Source organism: Candoia aspera, chromosome 1, assembly GCF_035149785.1.
Source record: "Candoia aspera isolate rCanAsp1 chromosome 1, rCanAsp1.hap2, whole genome shotgun sequence".
NCBI classification, from domain to species: Eukaryota; Metazoa; Chordata; class Lepidosauria; order Squamata; family Boidae; genus Candoia; species Candoia aspera.
This window is the reverse complement of record NC_086153.1, coordinates 54,605,723-54,627,588: the sequence shown is the minus strand read 5'-3', so window position 1 is coordinate 54,627,588 and position 21,866 is coordinate 54,605,723. Positions and strand designations below refer to the sequence as shown.

General features: G+C 38.4%; 1 protein-coding gene across 4 annotated transcripts in view; it reads left to right on the top strand.

Moving 5' to 3' along the window:
- CDC42BPA (CDC42 binding protein kinase alpha) overlaps positions 1-21,866 on the top strand; it is a 235,779-nt gene that overhangs the window by 142,499 nt on the left and 71,414 nt on the right. For all 4 annotated transcript variants that reach the window (XM_063304306.1, XM_063304323.1, XM_063304317.1 and 1 more), the window contains exons 13-17: positions 888-1,130; positions 1,457-1,567; positions 2,170-2,417; positions 11,827-11,932; positions 16,083-16,207. In XM_063304306.1, the coding sequence (XP_063160376.1) occupies positions 888-1,130; positions 1,457-1,567; positions 2,170-2,417; positions 11,827-11,932; positions 16,083-16,207 (833 nt within the window). The remainder of the gene's footprint in view (positions 1-887; positions 1,131-1,456; positions 1,568-2,169; positions 2,418-11,826; positions 11,933-16,082; positions 16,208-21,866) is intronic.

The following is a 21,866-nucleotide window of genomic DNA, read 5'->3' as shown; positions in this document are numbered from 1 at the left end:
TTACAAGTGTTACTACATGAGTGGTTCTGTATGATTGATTCCAGATTTTAAACCACTTCAGGAGGTCACTGCTATGTTTATATAGAAAGATTCCTTAGACTCAGGTAAGATTGTTAATTATGGGGTAGATCATGGAAGGACTATGCCAAAATAATGATACAATATAAAGTTTGGAAATAATGACAAAAATAACATTTAGACATCCTATAATTAACCTTGGAGGTTAAATTATCTAGTAAAAATCACCATGAAAATCTATGGTAATAACATTTTAAAGTAATTTAAATTAATCTACAATTCCATTAATGTGTTATGATTAATTGTAATAAATATTGAAATTGGCTAGGTGTTCTGAGAGAATAAAAAGAGCAGTCATCGATGTTTATATCAATGTTTATATTAATAGGCATATTAGCTGCTGAATGTTGTGTTTGGTAGAAGGTCACACAAAAGCTTGCCTATTAACAAGTAGCAACATGACTGAATTAGGAAGCAAGGATCTTTGACTTGCAGCATCTAACTCCTTAATCCAGAGTACAAATGACTGGTGTTACTTTCTTTTCTGTATCAGCATAATGGCAGATAAGAATAAAGGCTAGGTCCTTTGCTACCTTCCTCTTAGGGAAAAGATAAATCTGAACTTCATATAAAATACAAATGGAAATTTAGGGATCAAATAGAGGTCGGTTGCTTTCTTGACTTAGACCATGACCATACAATATTGATTTCATTGTCATAGAAATTGCTATATTTGTTTATTCTTTATTAAAACATTTTAAAATTATGCTTAGTATGTCTTACTTGTATCTGGGGATATTAATTTTAACCCTATTGAATGGTAGAAAGCTAATATTTAAGGATATGTCATATTTTGTTTCTGATTGCAGGAACTGCTTGACTCCAGTGAGAGGTTAAAAGCACAAACCAAAGAGCTGAAAGATGCACATAGCCAACGGAAACTGGCCATGCAGGAATTCTCCGAGATGAATGAGCGACTTACTGACTTACATTCGCAAAAACAGAAGCTTACTCGCCAAGTTAGAGATAAAGAAGAAGAGATGGAAGTGGTAATGCAAAAGATAGAAAGCTTGAGGCAAGAACTGCGCAGAACAGACAGAATAAAGAAGGAAGTAAGTTTAATTTCTCTCTCTCCCTCTCTCTCTCTGTCAAAGTTTGAGGCACCAAAACCCACGCCAGATGTACTTGTGGGACAGTATTACATGAGAAAGTTTACTTAAAATTAAATTCATGTGCATATCTTTTAGTTGATTGTATTATAGTGACTGGTGAGTAACAGACTGTTTCTGCAATTCAGTTTTAATTTTCTAAATATGCTTATTCACCTCATATATATGATAGAATTATATATTCAAATGAATCCAAAAGTTTCTGGTGCATTATTAAGGAAAAACAATGTTAAAAACAATGTTTATGATTTTAAAAATTATTTTTGTAGCTGGAAGTTCATGCTGAAGCTGCAGCTGCTGAGGCATCCAAGGACAGGAAGCTGCGTGAGAGAAGTGAACAATATTCTAAGCAGCTGGAAAATGAATTAGAAGGACTAAAGGTTAGTCTTTATTGATTTCATCATTTTAAAGTGTGATAACTGCCTTTGTCAGGTATAGGGCTAAGAGACATGCAAGCTTGTATGTTATCATTTAGCGCACTTTCAGATAACTTTACATGGAAAGCATACTAAAATTTATATAAATAAATAATCCTTAACACAGCCTTTGTTCATGTAGATATTCACCAGATATGTAATCCCAAGGTATTTCAGCAGTGTGTTTTATCTAATGAAAACGTCCTAGCAGAAATGATACTGAGTTGACTCTATACGGTATTTCAGTACACTGGGTACAGTCTCAATCCATCTGGCCATCATGTGAAGTAGAACTGCTTTGCAATGGTCTGCTTTCTGTTGTTAATGCTGGAAGAATGGACAATTAAGATGATAATTTGTTGTGCATTTATCAAAGAGGAAGCTCAGTTGAGGAGCTATATTAAAGCATTCCAGTGATATGTAATTTATCTCATTTTATTTCAAAATTAATGTCAACCAATTTCATTTTCATGTTTTTTTTCAACTTCTAGGATGAGTTATAGCTAATTTTATGCCATTGTTTTGCAGACCATAAAAGCTAATTCTGAAATATCCCCTTTTTATAGCAGAAACAAATTGGTTGGTCTCCAGGGGTGAGCAGCACAGAACATCAACAAGAGATAACAAAATTAAAAGCTGACTTGGAAAAGAAAATTGTTTTTTATGAAGAAGAGCTATCTAAACGAGAAGCAATACATTCTAATGAACTAAAAAATCTGAAGAAGGAACTACGTGATGCAGAGATCCAACAACTTGCTCTCAAAAAGGAAATTCTGATATTGAAAGACAAATTAGAAAAGACAAGGAGAGAAAGGTATGCCCATTCACGTACGATTCCTCTGTACAGGGATATTTCAGTGACTTTAGCAAAACAGATGATACAGCTGCAAATATTTATATCCGGATACCCAAATAATATTCTATCCTAAGGTAACAAATTAACATGTTTCAGTCTTTGAGACAAAATTATTAGGAAATAAATAATAAGATTCATTAGAATCAGTGTGACTTAGTGGTAAACATTTGAAGATTGTATTTTAAACATGTTGGGTCTTTGCAACTGTATTTATACAATAAGGACTGTCTTTATATAGCCTCTTTCAAACTGTTTTACTTAAAACATGAAGATCTGGAAGACAGTGCACAGGGATGGCAGTTGACCATGGAGAAGGGGTTTACATGTGCACTGCATTCACTATCCCAAATAGGTTGTATCTATCTGCATATTCTTCAGCAAAGGATCGTTACCTTGTCATGGTGCTGGAGCTTGAGCACCTCAATGATGCCATGAGCTAAACCGTGAAGGGCCACCCAAGACGGGAAGGTCATGACAGAGAGCACGCCTAAAAGAGATGTTATTTTCATCATGGGAGACTGGAATGCTAAGGTGGGCAGTCAAATGACACCTGGAATTACAGGTAAGCATGACCTGGGAGAACAAAACGAAGCAGGACATAGGCTGATAGAATTTTGCCAAGACAACTCACTCTGCATAACAAATACTCTCTTCCAACAACCTAAGAGAGGCGGCTTTATACATGGACTTCACCAGGTGGACAACACCGAAATCAGATTGACTACATCCTTTGCAGCCAAAGGTGGCGGACATCTATACAGTTGGTAAAAACAAGACCTGGAGCTGACTGTAGTTCCGATCACGAACTTCTTCTTGCACGATTTAGGATCAGACTCAAGAGATTAGGGAAGACCCACAGATCAGGTAGATATGAGCTCACTAATATCCCTAAGGAATATGCAGTGGAGGTGAAGAATAGATTTAAGGGACTGGACTTAGTAGATAGGGTCCCGGAAGAAATATGGACAGAAGTTCGCAACATTGTTCAGGAGGCGGAAACAAAATACATCCCAAAGAAAGAAAACCAAGAAGGCAAAATGGCTGTCTGCTGAGACACTAGAAGTAGCCCAAGAAAGAAGGCAAGCAAAAGGCAACAGTGATAGGGGGAGATATACCCAATTAAATGCAAAATCCCAGAGGTTAGCCAGAAGAGATAAGGAATTATTTTAAACAAGCAATGCGTGGAAGTGGAAGAAGACAATAGAATAGGAAGGACAAGAGACCTCTTCCAGAAAATTAGAAACATTGGAGGTAAATTCCAGGCAAAAATGGGTATGATCAAAAACAAAGATGGCAAGGACCTAACAGAAGAAGAAGAGATCAAGAAAAGGTGGCAAGAATATACGGAAGACCTGTATAGGAAGGATAACAATATCGGGGATAGCTTTGACGGTGTGGTCAGGGAGCTAGAGCCAGACATCCTGAAGAGTGAGGTTGAGTGGGCCTTAAGAAGCATTGCTAATAACAAGGCAGCAGGAGACAAGGGCATCCCAGCCGAACTGTTCAAAATCTTGGAAGATGATGCTGTCAAGGTAATGAATGCTATATGCCAGCAAATTTGGAAAACACAAGAATGGCCATCAGATTGGAAAAAATCAACTTATATCTCCATACCAAAAAAGGGAAACACTAAAGAATGTACAAACAATCGAACAGTGGCACTCATTTCACATGCCAGTAAGGTAATGCTCAAGATCCTGCAAGGTAGACTTCAGCAATTCATGGAGCGAGAATTGCCAGATGTACAAGCTGGGTTTAGAAAAGGCAGAGGAACTAGGGACCAAATTGCCAATATCTGCTGGATAATAGAAAAAGCCAAGGAGTTTCAGAAAAACATCTATTTCTGTCTTATTGACTATTCTAAAGCCTTTGACTGTGTGGACCATAACAAATTGTGGCAAGTTCTTAGTGGTATGGGGATACCGAGTCATCTTGTCTGCCTCCTGAGGAATCTGTATAATGACCAAGTAGCAACGGTAAGAACAGACCACGGAACAACGGACTGGTTTAAGATTGGGAAAGGAGTACGGCAGGGCTGTATACTCTCACCCTACCTATCCAACTCATATGCAGAACACATCATGCGACATGCTGGGCTTGAGGAATCCAAGGCTGGAGTTAAAATCGCTGGAAGAAATATTAACCATCTCAGATATGCAGATGATACCACTTTGATGGCTGAAAGCAAAGAGGAACTGAGGAGCCTTATGATGAAGGTGAAAGAAGAAAGTGCAAAAGCTGGCTTGCAGCTAAACCTCAAAAAGACCAAGATTATGGCAACCAGCTTGATTGATAACTGGCAAATAGAGGGAGAAAATGTAGAAGCAGTGAAAGACTTTGTATTTCTAGGTGCGAAGATTACTGCAGATGCTGACTGCAGACAGGAAATCAGAAGACACTAATCCTTGGGAGAAGAGCAATGACCAATCTCGATCAAATAGTTAAGAGCAGAGACATGACACTGACAACAAACATCCACATAGTTAAAGCAATGGTGTTCCCCGTGGTAACATATGACTGCGAGAGCTGGACCATAAGGAAGGCTGAGAGAAGGAAGATCGATGCTTTTGAACTGTGGTGTTGGAGGAAAATTCTGAGAGTGCCTTGGACTGCCAGAAGATCAAGCCAGTCCATCCTCCAGGAAATAAAGCCAGACTGCTCACTTGAGGGAATGATGTTAAAGGCAAAACTGAAATACTTTGGCCAGATAATGAGAAGACAGGACAGCCTGGAGAAGGTGCTGAGTGGAGAGTGGAAGGCAAAAGGAAGAGGGGCTGACCAAGGACAAGATGGATGGATGATATTCTAGAGGTGACGGACTCGTCCCTGGGGGAGCTGGGGGTGTTGACCAACAGGAAGCTCTGGCGTGGGCTGGTCCGTGAAGTCACGAAGAGTCAGAAGCGACTAAACGAATAAACAACAACATCTGCATATTATTTTGGTTGAATTCAGAGTGTGTTTTTCATAAATAAAGGTCTCTCTCTATGCATAGCAGGTTATGATAAAATGGAGGAAATCTGTTGGCTGAATGAAGGAGATGAAATTTTTCATCAGTCCCTCTCTTTTTTTAAAGATCCCCCCCTCAGTTTGTTCTGGTCAGTAGGGCAACCCTCTGAGTGAAAGAGGTGAAAAGTGGAGGGGTGGGGGGGTAGCAGCTGAGTTGAGAGTGGGTAACTATGTTATCAGACTCTCTTCTTTTTTGCTTGGCAGGAGGATTCTGAGCAGAACTCCATTCCAAGAATAATTTCTCTAGCAAAAGAAAAATTTGTTCCATTTATTTGAATGTAGTCTTTATACATGTATTTTATTTATTTTATTTTTTATTTTATTTATCAAATTTATCACCACCCATCTCCCCCACAAGGAGGGACTCTGGGTGGTTCACAGTAAAAACACTTGATCATAATATGAAATAAATAATGTACAATAATATCAATAACAATAAAATATAGATATGTTAAAATGGCTAAGGTATTCTCTCTGTCCGCAAGCAAAACAGGGCAATTCTACAGAGCTAACCATCCCCAAGAGGAACTATTCTCTTTCCCACCCCAGGCATGTTGACAAAGCCAGGTTTTTAATTTTTTGCGGAAGTCCAGGAGTGAGGGGACCTGCCTCAACTCCAGGGGGAGAACATTCCAAAGGGCAGGCACTATTGTAGAGAAGGCACGTATCCGTGACCCTGCCAGATGGAACTCTTTAGCAGAATGGATCTGTAGCATGCCCTTTCTGCATGGGTGGGATGGGTTGATGTAATGGGGACGAGACGGTCCCTCAGGTAGCCTGGCCCCATGCCATGTAGGGCTTTAAAGGTCATAACCAACACCTTGAATTGGACCAGGAAGCAAACTGGCACCCAGTGCAGCTCGCGCAGTAAAGATGTTATGTGTGCCACCTTTGAGGCACCCAAAATTACCTGCACAGCTGTATTCTGGACCAGCTGTAGCTTCTGGATACTCTTCAAGGGTAGCACCATGTAGAGTGCATTACAGTAGTCTATATGGGAGATAACCAGGGCATGAGTGACTGTTTGAAGGGCCTCTCGTTCCAAGAAGGGGCAGAACTGGTGCACAACACCAAGTTGTGCAAAGGCCCTCCTGGCCACGACTGCTACCTGCTCTTTGAGCAGGAGTTGTGAGTCCAGGAGGACCCCCAGGTTACGCACTGGATCTGTCTGGGGCAGTGCCACCCCATCCAGAACTAAAGATGACAAATTCCCAGAAGCTGAGGGGCCATTAATCCACAGCCACTCTGTCTTATCAGGGTTCAGCTGAAGCTTGTTGTTCCCCATCCAGGCCCCCACAGCCCCCAGACACTCAGAGAGGGTGGTCACGGCATCAGTTACTTCACCTGGGATGGAGATGTATAATTGAGTATCATCCACATATCGATGATACCTCATCCCATGGTGACAGATGATCTCTCCCAGTGGTTTCATGTAAATGTTAAAAAGGAGCAGAGAGAGAACTGAACCCTGCAGCACCCCACAAAGTAGGGGCTGCGGGGTGGATCTCTCACTACCTATTAACACCGACTGAGACCGATCCTGGAGGAAGGAGGCGAACCAGCGCAAAACCACGCCGCCTGCCTCCAACTCTCTGAATCAGTCCAGAAGGATACCGTGGTTGATGGTATCGAAAGCTGCTGAGAGGTCAAGAGCGAGGATGGATGCACTGCCTCCATCCTGCTCCCACCATAAGTGCGACCAATGCTGTTTCCATCCCATAACCGGGTCTGAAACCTGACTGAAAGGAGTCTAGATAATCCGGTTCATCCAGGATCCTCTGGAGCTGCAACACAACCACTTTCTCAACCACCTTCCCTAGAAGGCAGGGAGGTTGCTGGTACAATAGCAACACTCCCAACGGCTCTCAGGAATCCAACTTGAAAAACAGGGTCTCACATCCAGCCACTTGTGGAGCAGGGCCCCTGATGGCTTCTAGGGATTCCCGGATAACAATAGCCACTCCTCCTCCCTTGCCCTGAGGTCTTGGCTGGTGCCAAACTCGGAACCCGGCCAGGCAGATCTCCGAAAGAGGAACCCCTCCTTCAAAGCCCAGCCAGGTTTCGGTAATACACACCAGGTCGCCCTCTCCTCTGTGATCAAATCGCATATGAGGGGGGCCTTGTTGTTAATTGACCTGGCGTTACAAAGCAGCAGCCGAAAGTCATGTATATGTTGCTAGAAGGTTTTTGTAGTAGACTTCATTAAAAATAGGCATGAGTAAATATATTTATGATTGCTGCTGGTATCTATTCAAAGAAAATAAGACCTGGGCCACACAATGTGCTTTATTATTTAAAGCATATCTAAATCATACAGTTAGAAGTGACCATTTAGACCATTAAGTTGGAGCACCTTCTTCGCAGAAGAGTTCATATTAATCCCCTAGAGATAGCTGTCTGGCCTCCACTTGAACAGATCCAGAAAGAGAGAGTTTACTACCCTTGATAATTGGTTCCACTCTTACTTTTATTTATTTTTCCTACCATTGAACTGGAATCCCTGTTCCAGTAATTACAGTAAATCCATTATTCTATATCTTGTACTCTGGAGAATAGAGAAGTGGTCTTGATATTCTTCTGTGCAACATCCTTTGAGATACTTGAATCCGACTTCAGTAATGTTTTCTCAAGATGAAACATGACATTCACTTACTACCCTTCTCAGTGCCTGCTTTAGTTTCTCTGAATTTTTCCTAGAATGTACCATGCACTCTTGGACATAGTACTCAATCAAGGTGGGGTTCTATGCAACAAAACTTGACCTGCGTAGAGATTTTCCACCAGCTCTAGTAGATCTAAACTGGATCTATATATAGGTTGCAGTTGTACCCCCATGGAATGCTATTGGGTCATGACTGCCAATTTACAGATTTCAATTGTCTTGGATTTCAGCTGTGCAGGTTAATTGTAATACGTAGTACATAGCGCTTAATAGATTATTCCATTATGCAATGAACACTTGAGTGGTTGGCACTATCCAAACTGTCTGTTCTGAGTTCAATTACAAAATAATTTTGTAATTGAACATTTTTACTTTTAATTAGAATTTTTTTATTTAGAAAAGAAATGCCTTGGATTCTGTAAAGCGTGGAAAGGATGTTACATTAAAATAGTCAGGAAACATGCTCGATAAAGCAACCAAAACAGATAACTTGTGAGAAATAAGTATCAAGCCACTTCCCAAAAAACAGGTTCATTGAAATGAGCAGTGCTGGAATTTCTTTTTCTGTTTTTTTTAAATTAAAGTTAAATAAATGAATAGTAGGTGAAGTTTGTATCTCAATCTGGAAAATGTTCTTACATCTTATTTTAGCTTTATGCTTCTATCTTTCTTCAGCTGCTTTTCTGTACTGACATCAAGCCATATATAAAAAGAAGGCCTTGCTTTGAGATTTTTAAAATATCTAACAAAAGTGCTGTAAGGAGAAGACTGATTAGTTTGTTAGAAATTAGGCAATATGAAGTATTTTAAAGGCTATTAAAGGAATTAGCAAGAGGACATGCTGTGGTAAAAAGTTTTTGAAAAATGACACCAACTCAAAAAGATATGTACCACATTGCTTTGTTGTATTTTGGTAAAATATCAATTTGGTATATACTTAATTGCAAGTTTGTGATACTGAGAGTCTCATTATAGGCACCTTTATTTAGCAGAAATATTCTAAACACAGAACTACAACATGTATTCCACTGCTCTGCTTTCTTTTTTTTCTTTTTTATGCTGTTTCACCTGAACCACCAAATAATTTTGAACTCAGACTTTTCCCTTGTATCATTCTGAACCAGTTTTGTTTCTTTTAGAAAGGCCACTTCCACTGTAGCTTCAGCTGTAGCTTTCAACATCAGATCTCTAAATCTGTCATGAGAGTAGTTTACATAACGTTCCACATCACATCTTTTGTATATTACAAAATAAAAGAAATTAAAAACTAGTCTAAGAGGGGAAGAAAGTGCTAAACACATAAATCAAAAGAAAGATGTAATCATATGCTTGATTTAAAGAATGGTGGGCTGTTGTCTGAGAAGTTAGCCTGAAACCCCAGCATAGCTGTGTGACCCATTATCCATCCCCCTGGCAGTTACTGCTTTAATCTTGGTTGGCTTTTCCCCAGAATGTTCATCATATGCATGGAATCTGTTAGCTGAAGAGAGGAGTGGATGGTGTTGGATTACAGATTCAGAGTTTGAACAGCAGTTATTCATATGCAACACTGTTGGAATGAAGTGTTGTGTTTCAGATGATGCCTAGCAACATGCCAATTCAGAACTGGTTTAGATATGCTGTGTTGTATTTCAGATTCTGATTTAAAAACTAAATTAATTTATAGTAAGTATGAAATTGAAATCCAAAACACAAATTCTGTCCCTGAGACATGCTACAAGCATAATTGTGGGGATTGTTGAAGCATGGTAGGTTAAACAAAGTTATTTTCTCTGCTATCTTTCCCTGCTGCTTTCAGTTCTTGCTAAGCAAAGGTATATCACAGTTCTGGCTAGCGAGTAATTAGCTATATAATGGGCAGGAAAAAGAGGCAGGGGCTTTTTGTCTTGTGCCAGTTATCAGACAGTTTACTTATGGGGTAGTGGGGAAGGGAAATCCACAATATTCCATCTTTGTTTCATGTATTTATTGAGGCGTATTTATTTCAGCAGAATTTCAACCTGCTGATGCTATTTTAATGTAATACTTACTAGTTTTTTTTTAGGATTCATGGTTGTCCTTATAGGACTCCAGTACATCTCCAAATAATTATCGTGGATGGATACATAAAATTGCAGGTGCAAGAGAATGAAGACTACTTCATTCCAGAACTGACACAAAACAAGTGTAGTGATTTTTGGGGTTGTGTTCGTCCATTGAAACTATGAGATTGGTTCTTGAGCTTGTTTCACGGAATAGAACCATGAAACAATTCAAACAATGGAATAAATTTAGCTCCATAAAAAAATTAACCAGAAAGATCCAGTTATGGCTTGATTCCAGTTATAATTATTGTTGTATCCGAGATTCAGATGCCCAATGGAATCACATTCTCGACTGTAAGGGAGTTGTCAGTTCAGCTTGAGATATATAAGAACACTTCTTTACTCATAAACTTTTGATATTATATATGGTTTATTTTTTCACGATGAAACAAAACGAATTCTATCAGGTAAACAACTAGTGATCTGAAGCTGTTTTTGTGATAAGGAAATGCAATCTACATTATAGTTAATTGTTTCAAATACCACATTACAATGTGAGAAATGCAAAAAGGACAGTTTTCTCCTAAAGTGAAATAGCTTTTGTAATTTTTCGTTTCTGTGTAACAATAAGACCTTGCCAAGAATATACTCAAAGGACATTAGAAAGAAAAGTGACTTGGATCCCACCGTCTTCCCACTGCATTCTGCCCCACTGATTTCTCACTTTTCAGAAGGATCTTCCAGTCATCCTACAAAGTTTTTCAGGAGAAACAGGGGAAAGGCAATTCTCATTCCATTTTATAAACCTCAAAATTAACGTTATTTATGCAGGTTGTTTAACACAAACCATTCTGTGCTACTGTTTGGGGACTATTTTACAAAACTTTACAGATATGTATTTTTGCTTCTCCTTCAGTGTATAGTTATTAATCAGCTGAAATGGGAATGTAGGGAAATATGCACAAGTTTCTTAGCAAAATATTTCTAAGGGTTTTTAGAAAAATCCTCACTTTTAGGATTTTTCATTGTCTGTAAAATGTTACTAATGTTGAGAATTAGAATTGTTCATATTAAAGAAGATTGTTTAATGTAAGATGAGCATTTGAATGTTTCAGGAGTTTTGTTATAATTAGACCAACTTTATTAACCTAATCGGAATCTCCATGCATCAAGCTTTTCAGATTTTAGAACCATATATGGCAATTGTTTCTTTTGTACTGTCTGGGTTTTTGAAAATGCAGTATTATGAAAATGAGTAAGCATATTGAATCAGAACACTTACTCTGAACTGTGACTGTTTGGATTCATAGACTATATATTATAATAGTGAAGCAGGAAGGGTGTCATCCAGAAGATCCATGCCATATAATTATCTCTAAAATTAAAGGGCTTTATTCAGTGAAACCTAAACATACTTTGGTTATAATGGTTCACGATGCATACTTCAAACAATCCATATGTTTAAGGCTTTTATAAACTGGAACAGCAAACATCTGCTATCTTAAATTCTACTTTTATATGGTGTTATTACAGAGCATATTGTATGGATTACTGTATTCTATTCTGTCTTGGTTACTGTGGGCCCCTAATATTTTTGTTAAATTGAGATGAAATATGTATGTAGGAAATTATACTTCATACATAATAATTGAATGTGTTGCACATTTTACCATAGCCAAAATGAAAGGGAGGAGTTTGAAACAGAATTCAAACATAAATATGAACGGGAGAAGATTCTACTGACTGAAGAGAACAAGAAGCTTTCCAATGAGCTTGATAAGGTAAATGATGTGTTATTTAAATATAAATTAATGTGTTGAACAGAATTAGGGAGAGTTGATAATGGAAATTATTTATTTATTTAGATTGATTTATATTGTCACCCATCTTGCTAAGCACAGCTCTGGGTAGCTAACAAAAATTAAAACAATACTATAAATAAGACAAAAAAACATAAACGGCTGCCAAGGAAACTGTGCAACCAAAAAATATGGGCTCAGCTAGTATCCTGATACACACGCTCAGAAAAACAATCAGCATTTAAGATATTTCCAAAAGGCCAGCAAGGTCAGACCAGCAGGTTTGGACCAAACTAACCTTAGATGGTATGGTGTTCCAAGGGGCCTGTGCTGTGACAAAAAAGGCATACTTTCTGGGAACTGCTGGATGACATTTTCTGCTCAGTGGGACCTAGAATATGCCCTCCTGCCAGACTTGATGGGATGGGTAGAATCAATTGGAGGAAACGCTTTATAGGTAACAACCAACACCTTGAATTCCACAGAAGCAAATTGGAGGCCAGTGAAGCAAAGGTGCAACATGGTAGGATGTGCCACTGTATTCAGGACCTTTTGTAGTTTCCACATGTTCTTCAAGGACAGTTCCTTGTAGAACACATTTCACTTGAGATCAAAACATGAATTATGATGTGTAGTGCTTCCTGGTCCAAGAAAGGGCACAACTGGTGCACAGCCCAGGGAGGAGATATACAACTGAATATCATCAGCATATTGATAACACCCCACCCTGTGCCATCAAATAAATTTATTTATTTATTTATTTATAAATTTATTCACCGCCCATCTCTCCCCAATGGGGGGACTCTGGGTGGCTTACAATAAAACAAGATTAAAATATAAAACCATTACAACTAAAAATACAATAAAAACATAAATACAATAAAAGCTACATGGCGAAGAGATCTTAATCAGACCTTCAGTGTGGTAAGTCCCTCCAGATCACTTCATGGCGCTAGCCATCCCCAGGTGTAATTATTTGCCCTCCCATTCCAAGCCTGCCTACAAAACGAGGTCTTTAATCTTTTGCAGAAATCCAGGAGTGAGGGGGCTTGTCTCACCTCTGGGGGAAGGATGTTCCAAAGGGTGGGAGCTACAGCAGAGAAGGCACGCTTCCGAGACCCTGCTAGATGGAATTCTTTTATAGATGGGGCCTGTAACATGCCCTCCCTGCATGACCGGATGGGGCAGGTTGATGTAATAGGGATGAGACGGTCCCTCAGATATCCTGGTCCCATGCCATGTAGGGCTTTAAAGGTGAATTGGACCCGGAAGCAAATTGGGACCCAGTAGAACTCACGCAACAAAGGTGTTATGTGTGCAAATCTTGGAGCACCCAAGATTGTCCACGTGGCCACATTCTGGACCAGCTGTAGCTTCCGGATATTTTTCAAGGGTAGCCCCATGTAGAGCGCATTACAGTAATCTATATGGGAGATAACCAGGGCATGAGTGACTGTTCGGAGGGCCTCTCGGTCCATGACCTCATTAAGGAGTCTTATGTAGGTATTCAGTAAATAGGATTATAGCTGGGATATGTAAAAAATTAATGTTTGTATTTACATTCATTGGAGAAGAAGGGAGTACAAGAGAGTAAGCAGGCACACAATAGGGAATACACATCAAAAGGAATGCGCTAGCGTCGGCTGTTTACCTAGTGCTCTTGCCTTTCAATGTGTATTCCCCATTGTGTGCCTGCTTACCCTCCTGTACTCCCTTGCTCTCCAATCTCTCCACTCTGTGAGAGGGAGAGAAAAATGTGTCAGGCACAGGAGACTGCCTAAAGAGATCTCTTGTTTAGGCAATCTCTCAGCTCTGCGTGGGGCGGGGGGGAATGGATCAGTACAGAACAATGTGTACTAATCTACTGTAATGGCAAAATGTGACTGAGAGGGAGATACTGTGAAGGTTGTAAATGCACGCCTTGGTCACAAATTAATTTTTCAGCACCATCATAACATTCAATGGTCACTGCAAGAGGCATTCAGTAAGCAAGGTCTTCCAGTAGTTATTTATTTATATTTGTAGTTATTTATTTATGTATGTGCGTGTATTGTTTATGTACATAAAGAACAGAGTAACTGTTTTCATGTAAAAGCTAAGTTAATAAGAGATAGAAACAACACCCACACTTTTATGAGGGATAATTTATAAATTTAGTATGGAAGGATAAATCCTCCCCAACTATGAATGCGGAGCTGAAAAGTATGAGTAAACAAGGCAAATGTAAAAAAAAAATATGTAAATTTGTAGATTACATGATTAAAATTAAAGAAGGTTAACAAAATTAATTCTGACATGTTTTGGTAATCTGGAGTCTACAATCTTCTGTATTATCTAAATGAAAAAATTATTTTGTCCATGGAAGTGTATGTCTTAATGCATGCACAAATCTCATAGGGGGTTAAAAGATTCTGAATGATGTCCTGAGTTGATCTTCTGTAATTGAAGGACTATCCTATTCACACACATAAAAAAGAAGGACCAAAAAAATAAAAGATAAATGTTTCCTCTCCCCCATTTTGCCTATGAGAATATCCAAGAGTGGAATTCTACTCAAAAGGATCTGGACTTGAGTCACTTTTTGGTTATTGCTATAACAGCTATTATTGTTGTTTCTGTAGAGGACCATAAATCTTGACTGAACAGTATAGCAATTAAAAAAATATAGATACATAGCATCCATCTGAACAGCTGAAACAAATTATGGATTTATGGATTCTATTATTAAAGAATATTTTTTGAAATGATCATTGAAATATATTTTCAATATTCTATACACATTGTATTATTACCACCAAATTTCAGCAGTGTGATTTTTTTTTTTACTTTAAAAAAATAATAAGGGAATGGGAATGGAAGGCCTTTGAGGTAGACCAATCACATTCCCAGCCCTAGCATCCCTCACCAAACCCAAATTGACCAATAACAGGCCAGATAAATTCAGGCGCTTTCAGTGATGTCACTACATTACCAGATGGTCTCATGAAGTCCGTTAGGATGTCAAGAAACTGTTTTGGCCATTACCCAATAATACCCTGTTCTATGATCTAATGATTTAATGATTCATGATTATGTGTGAACCAAGCCACATTGACTGGTGTGATTGATATAAATTGATCACTGTAATGCAGAAAATAGGAATGTAGTAGTTGGCAAGAAGAATTAATTTATATAAAATTTATATGAACTGCTTATACCAAACAGATATATTATTGGAAAAGGATTCTACTAATCTGGCAGGGACGCGGTGGCGCTGCGGGTTAAACCGCTGAGCTGCCGATTGGAAGGTCGGCGGTTCGAAACCGCATGGCGGGGTGAGCTCCCGTTGCTAGTCCCAGCTCCTGCTCACCTAGCAGTTCGAAAACATGCAAATGTGAGTAGATCAATAGGTACCGCTTCGGCGGGAAGGTAACGGCGTTCCGAGTCGTCATGCTGGCCACATGACCCGGAAGTGTCTATGACAACGCCGGCTCCAAGGCTTAGAAACGGAGATGAGCACCGCCCCCTAGAGTCGGACACGACTGGACTTTACGTCGAGGGAAACCTTTACCTTTACCTTTTAATCTGGCATATTTAACTGTTGAGGTGTTTATAGGGGATGTAGTTGATAAAAAGAGAATAAATAGCTACTATTAATTGATTGAAATCTGTCTATATTACCTGTCACGAAGCACATCCCCATCTGTTACACAAAGTTTAATTGTACAATAACTACAACAAGAAAATAAATATGAAATGCAAAAAGAAATAGAACGGTGATTAAGGATGGATCAAAAAGCAACATCATGACTTCTCAAATGCTGAAGTGAATAAAAAGATGTTCAGCATTTGCCTACAGTGTTATTTTTACAGACAGTGTATCAGTAATGGTGCTTTGGAAAACTGCAGGAGAAGTTACAACTTTTTTCTGCAGAAACATAGCTGAAAAATAAATAAGACAGTACATCAGAAATACACTGTATGTAACATGTGAGAAACCTCCTGTGGCAATACATGTGTGAGTGTAATTGGTGCCTCATTTATTTTCTTCAGAGCTTCTAAAAATGCATCATAAGTTCAGAAGAAAGCTCTTTCAGATCACTATACCGGAGTCATAACTGTGAAAATTAATATTTTCTTAAAATATATTTAGCTTACAGCAATGTATGAGAGACTGAGTATGAGTAACCGGCAACTTGAAGAAGAGATGAGAGATCTTGCTGACAAAAAAGAATCGGTAGCACACTGGGAAGCCCAGATCACTGAGATCATCCAGTGGTAAGGACATTTTCCTGTTTGTGACTCATGTAGTAAGATACATTATTTTTGCAGAACGAAAAAATAATTCTGCAGTTTCGTCATCTGTTTTGAGGCTTCTGATAATCCTGACTCTTCTTAGGGGAGTATAAATCAAGACTGGCAAAGGTTCTTGACCTTTCAAGAAGCCATAATACCTAAGAGAATTAATTTCACTTGCTTGTATTTCATTAGCTAAAGTAGCTTCATGGATGGATATATAATAGACAAAAGATTTTTTAAAAACCTTGAGTTGTGATTGTCCCTAATACTAAAATATTTTAAGTGGATAAAACACTTACAGTAAGGTCACCTGGCGGTTTCCTAAAACTGAAACTCATAGTACAGAAGGCAAACTGACCTTCCAGTAAAAATGTTTATATCAAACGGACACCTCTCCGAGTGACAAGACTCAGAGTGAAAAACAGGGATGAGTTCAGAATTGTTCCTGGAAAAATACTTTTTTGCTGTAATCTGTTGTCCCATTTTTTTATATTTGGGATGATTTATTAAATGTAAATTCTGAAAAGAAACTACATTTAATCTTTTCCACAAGTCACTTAACACTGATTAATGTTAACATCTTCTATCGGACTAACATATTACTGTTCATCTTGCTTGCTTTCATAGCAGCTGTATAATTTATTTTTTTATTAAAAATAGATGAACAAAGGCCTTTTAGAGAAGCATTTAATTTGTAATGTATTTTTATTTGTAATGTAACTTTGCTGTCCTTATTTAGAAATATTCCTCTCTCTCTCTCTCTCTCTCTCTCTCTCTCTCTCTCTCTCTCTCTCTCTCTCTCTCTCTCTCTCTCTCGGTATGGTAGGACAATTTGTTTCATTCTGAAAATCTTGGGTTGGTCCAAGTAGTGTAGTTACATTTGTGAACTGACATAATTTAAACCTAAGATCATGATTCATGTTTATTTTCACAGCCTGACCTATAAGCAAAAAATAAAAGCCAAAGCTACATAATTTGGAATATTTTTTGAAGCCCTTTGCTATAAACTGAGTTTTTGACACAAGAAAAAAATATAACTGATATTTCACTGAGTCTCTCATTCACTCATTGGAAACATAATCTTGCTGATAAATATACATCTTCTCTCTGAAAAAGGAAGTTGAAATATAATAGATACGCCTTGATTATTAAAACTATTTGGGGGGAAAAGGATAATGACTTTTCAGAACTCAGAACATAACATTGTGTCCTCAAAACAACAGACATTCCAGGATGGAGGAGACAGACTTGGAGTGTGGAATGTTCCACTTCCCACATCTGGACTTGTCTTTGATCACAGGAGACCGGACCATTCAATAGATACACGCTCTCATCTTAAAGCCCTCAAAGAGCCCCAACCTTAATTCCTCCCCAGCCAACTAAATAGCCATTAACTATGCAGCAAAGAATGGTTAAGTGTTAGCAGCAGGCACGTTAGAGCGTGAAGAGGGAGAAAAGGAGAGGCATTGATACCTTCATTCCACCTCCCAGGGATCTGATTGTTGCTTTCTTTTACTAGAAATAGCAATTTCATCTTCATCATACATTTTCTCTATAAGGACAACCACATGCCCTTACAATTTTTAATGATTCTTCTCTTTATATGTCCATTTATATTAGTTGGTGCTATTCTGGGGTTCTGGAGTTAATACAAACATTGCTTTGAATTGGGGGAAGAAGATATATTTACTTGTAATCTGTATTTAATAGTATCCCTGCATGTGATATGCCTTCCTTGAACTTTTCAAATAAATGATTAAGCTTTAGTTTTCCCTGGGATACTGTCATATTGTTAAACCTTAACTTTGCTTATAGAATCTTCATTCAGAGTTCATGACAGTAAGCAACCTTATGTTTCTCCTATGTTCAGCCTTAATAATATTTAAGATGTTCTGATCCCTCATCTCTTTTTAATATATTTTATTATTGCAAATACCCAGAAATTGCAAAAACACATGGCCTGGTCTGGTACTAAGAACATTTGCATATTTTAATTTGTAGTGTTTATTGTCTCTTCAGGAAACAAAGCATTGAAACAAAATCTAATTCTAACATGCCATGCTCTGATTCCTGCAGGTCAGATATGAAACTTACAATCTCATATTATCCAAATTGTTCATCAATCCTTGATAAACATTAGAAACCATGAGACTAATGCATCCAGCAGTAAATTCCCTGCTGACTAACCAAAAGGGGATTAATTATGCCTAATGCAAGCATACTCACTTTTAAAATGCAACTGACAACATCCACAACTGATATTATCAATAGAAAAAGTAAGTAACAGTGGAGCACAATTTATTGGTTTACATCGAAGAATTGTTCATGCTACTTACCATGAAATGCTGTGCAAAATAACGTGCTACAGCTTTGTCTTGGAAATCAAAACAGTATTGCCAGAGTTATTATGGGTAACTTCTATATAAAGACACATTCTACCATAATTCAAACCGTGATATCAGAGATTGAGCTATTCTGGTGACAGCAAAGTTTTGCCTTATTCTCTGAGCAACATTTCCCATGATTTTCTGTGCACTACCAGTCACAAGTGCAAATTGTAATTTTCAAATTAGTTGTCTCTGAGATAGAAAAAATGGCCTCGAAATTGAGAGAGATAAAACGATTTTCTTTATTGATCTTCAAAAGCATCTCGGGTACTAAAGTTGCTAAAAAGTAAGGGTAGATTCAAACACTGCTGTTTACTTATTGATTGCAGTTCTCCCATTGAAAAATAGTTTTCATAAATAAATAATTTTAAAAATACGATTTTAAAATAATGTACAGGACATTAAACTCAAACAAATACAAATATATAGAGAGGAATACATAGGCATTTTTATTATTATGCCACAATAAGTCCCTATATTGTTTATAGAATGTTATAGATTACTTTCTGATCCAATGTACTTTTATACAGTTAATATGGATACCATTGAGTTAGACCTGATTTTTGGTAACAGTATCAACAAATACTCTCACCTTGTCCTGTCCTCAATGAGGACAGTGATGGCTTCTTAAGTGGGAGAACAACTATCTCCTCCCAGGCTAGAACTATATAAACCTCCTAATCAACTCCACCCCAAATATAACATTTATTTAATTATTTCCTTCCTACTACTATTCTATACATTCCTGTTTGATACTAAGTATTTGACTAATAAAACTTTGGGAGAAGAATTTATTTAAGCAGGTTTGAAGATCAAACTAAAAAAACATATAAATTGTCTGCCATTGTATTGATAATACAACAGTTTTAATAAGCTTAATCATATTAAACCCAAAACTATCCAAATAGACATGTTTATTATTATTTTATTATGCCTTAATAAGAACAGCCTTGTGTGGCTCAGAGTGGTAGGCAGCAGTATTGCAACTGAAAACTCTCCCCACAACCCGAGTTCGATCCCAGTGGAAGCTGGATTCTCGGGTAGCCGGCTCAGGTCGACTCAGCCTTCCATCCTTCCGAGGTCGGTAAAACGAGTACCCAGCTTGCTGGGGAAGGTGACGACTGGAGAAGGCAATGGCAAACCACCCCACTATAGTCTGCCAAGAAAACGTGAAAGCGGCGTCCCCCCAAAGGGTCAGACATGACTTGGTGCTTGCACAGGGGACCTTTCGCCTCATACCTTAATAATCTTAATCCAAATCGTTAAAGATAAATGAAATCAGCCAAACCCTAAAAGCAATCCAGATAAATATTCTTAAACCCTTATCCCACTTCAAAATAAACCAGAGCATTTACATATCCCCACAACACATGAAGAGCTTTTTCCTTAAAAAAATCAAACAGCCCAACTGCCCCCCTCAAAAACTCCAACATCTCTTCAGGAGACCTGCCATACATAATAACCCCTTCTTTTCCATGGCGTTGCACCAGAAGATCAATTTCACTTATGGCTTGCAACTCGATCTCGCCCTTAAATTTCTCCAACTCAACTATCCAATCTTCATCCAGCATTTCAACAGAAATCTGGATCTCACTATTAGAAGAAACATTTCTGTCACTGTTAAATTCCTCAGTTTCATCCACAACATACCCAACCAGATGACACGTTTTAGACCTCGTATTTTCCACAATGTTCTGAATGCCTTGCATAAAAACTTGGTAGGAATCAAAAATAATTTGTTTAAAATCTTGTTGGAAGTCAAAGAAAGTCTGTTTAAAATCCTCCATATCTCACACAAGAGATTATGGTACCCCCTAGGAGCTTAGCCAGCAAAAGTTGAAGATATGAAAGAATTCCAGAATGTGTTTACATAAGTGAAAGGGAGATATGCAGACAATTCCCCAGGAAAGTAGAAGCAGAAAACTGAAAGTTCAAAATGGCCAATTCAACATGTAGGAAAATGCTAATATCTTCAAATTTAGTACAAAAATAATAACAGGGAGACAATTATTTACTCTCAATCCTCCTTAATATTTGGAAGGAAAACAAAGCCCAAAACTTAAAAAGATTTTTTTAAAAAAAATTAATCCCAAAAATAACGATAAGCACCAAGTGAACCCGCTTCTCCTTGCTGTAGAAAGCCTCTCTTATGGTACACGTACTTAAAAGAAATATAAAATGGATGATTTAGAAATGGGGGTGGCCAGTCTTAGTGTCCCTTTAAGGCTACAGTGCGGCTTGGAAATGGTGATGTCTCAGCCTCCCGGCTAGCTCTTACCAGTTGAACACGAACACTGTTTGCGATCTTCTGACTGCAAGGAGCCATCCAGAGGACAGATGGGGTGATTCCAAGTGTTTTCCTTTTTTCCAAAAAAAACGTTCCTGGGCTTCAGGAAAAATCTGCCTGAGCCTGAAAAACTGCTGCATTGTCAGTTCTGCCCACTGAGCCCATGGGCACAGCTGTTCAGTCCTCCATGTCCCCACCAGAAGTCTCCAATTCCTAACCCATTCTATCTTCTTCCCTATCTAATAACTTTTCTAGTGCTTGGGAAATTTTTAATCTAATATTTTCATCTTTAACCTAAGGAATTAGTTCAGTCTCAAATAGAATTCTTTTTCCCTAAGTTCAAGTAGGGCAATTTTATCAAGTTCCTTTTCCCTCTCAAATTCGCTATTGTCAGTCTTATTTTCTAAGACTTCAGCTCTATCAACCACCTGTTTCATTTCTCCAACAGTCTTCTCCAACTTTTGATCAGGTTTTTCTCCAAATCTAAAAATTTATTTTCCATCTTTTTTTCAAAAGACTGAGTAAATTTATTAGAAAATTCTTCAAACTTTGTTCTCAGCATTTCAAATTCGCCAGACCCCCTTCTTGAAGTCTCCTCGAAGTCATGGTCTTTGGCTCCCTCTGTCCTGGTCTGACTAAGTACACGATACTGGGAGCGTCTATAAACATTGAACCTTTAATAATAACAGCAGTTATACAGACAATTCGGTATTTTTTGCAAGGCCAGAAGAATGGCTGTTGCAGGCCCAACTCAAGGCCCAGGGAAATGGCTGTCACGGGATCAAAGCAAGGCTCAGGAAATTGGCTATCACAGGAGCAAGGCAATGCCCAGGAAATGCTGTCACAGGAGCAAGGCAAGGCCCAGGAAAGGCTGCTAGTTTGGAGCTGAGGCAAGGCAAGCGGAACTTACCAGTACTGGGTTCAGGATAGGCATCAAGGAGCAATCCGGCACAGAGTCCAGGCA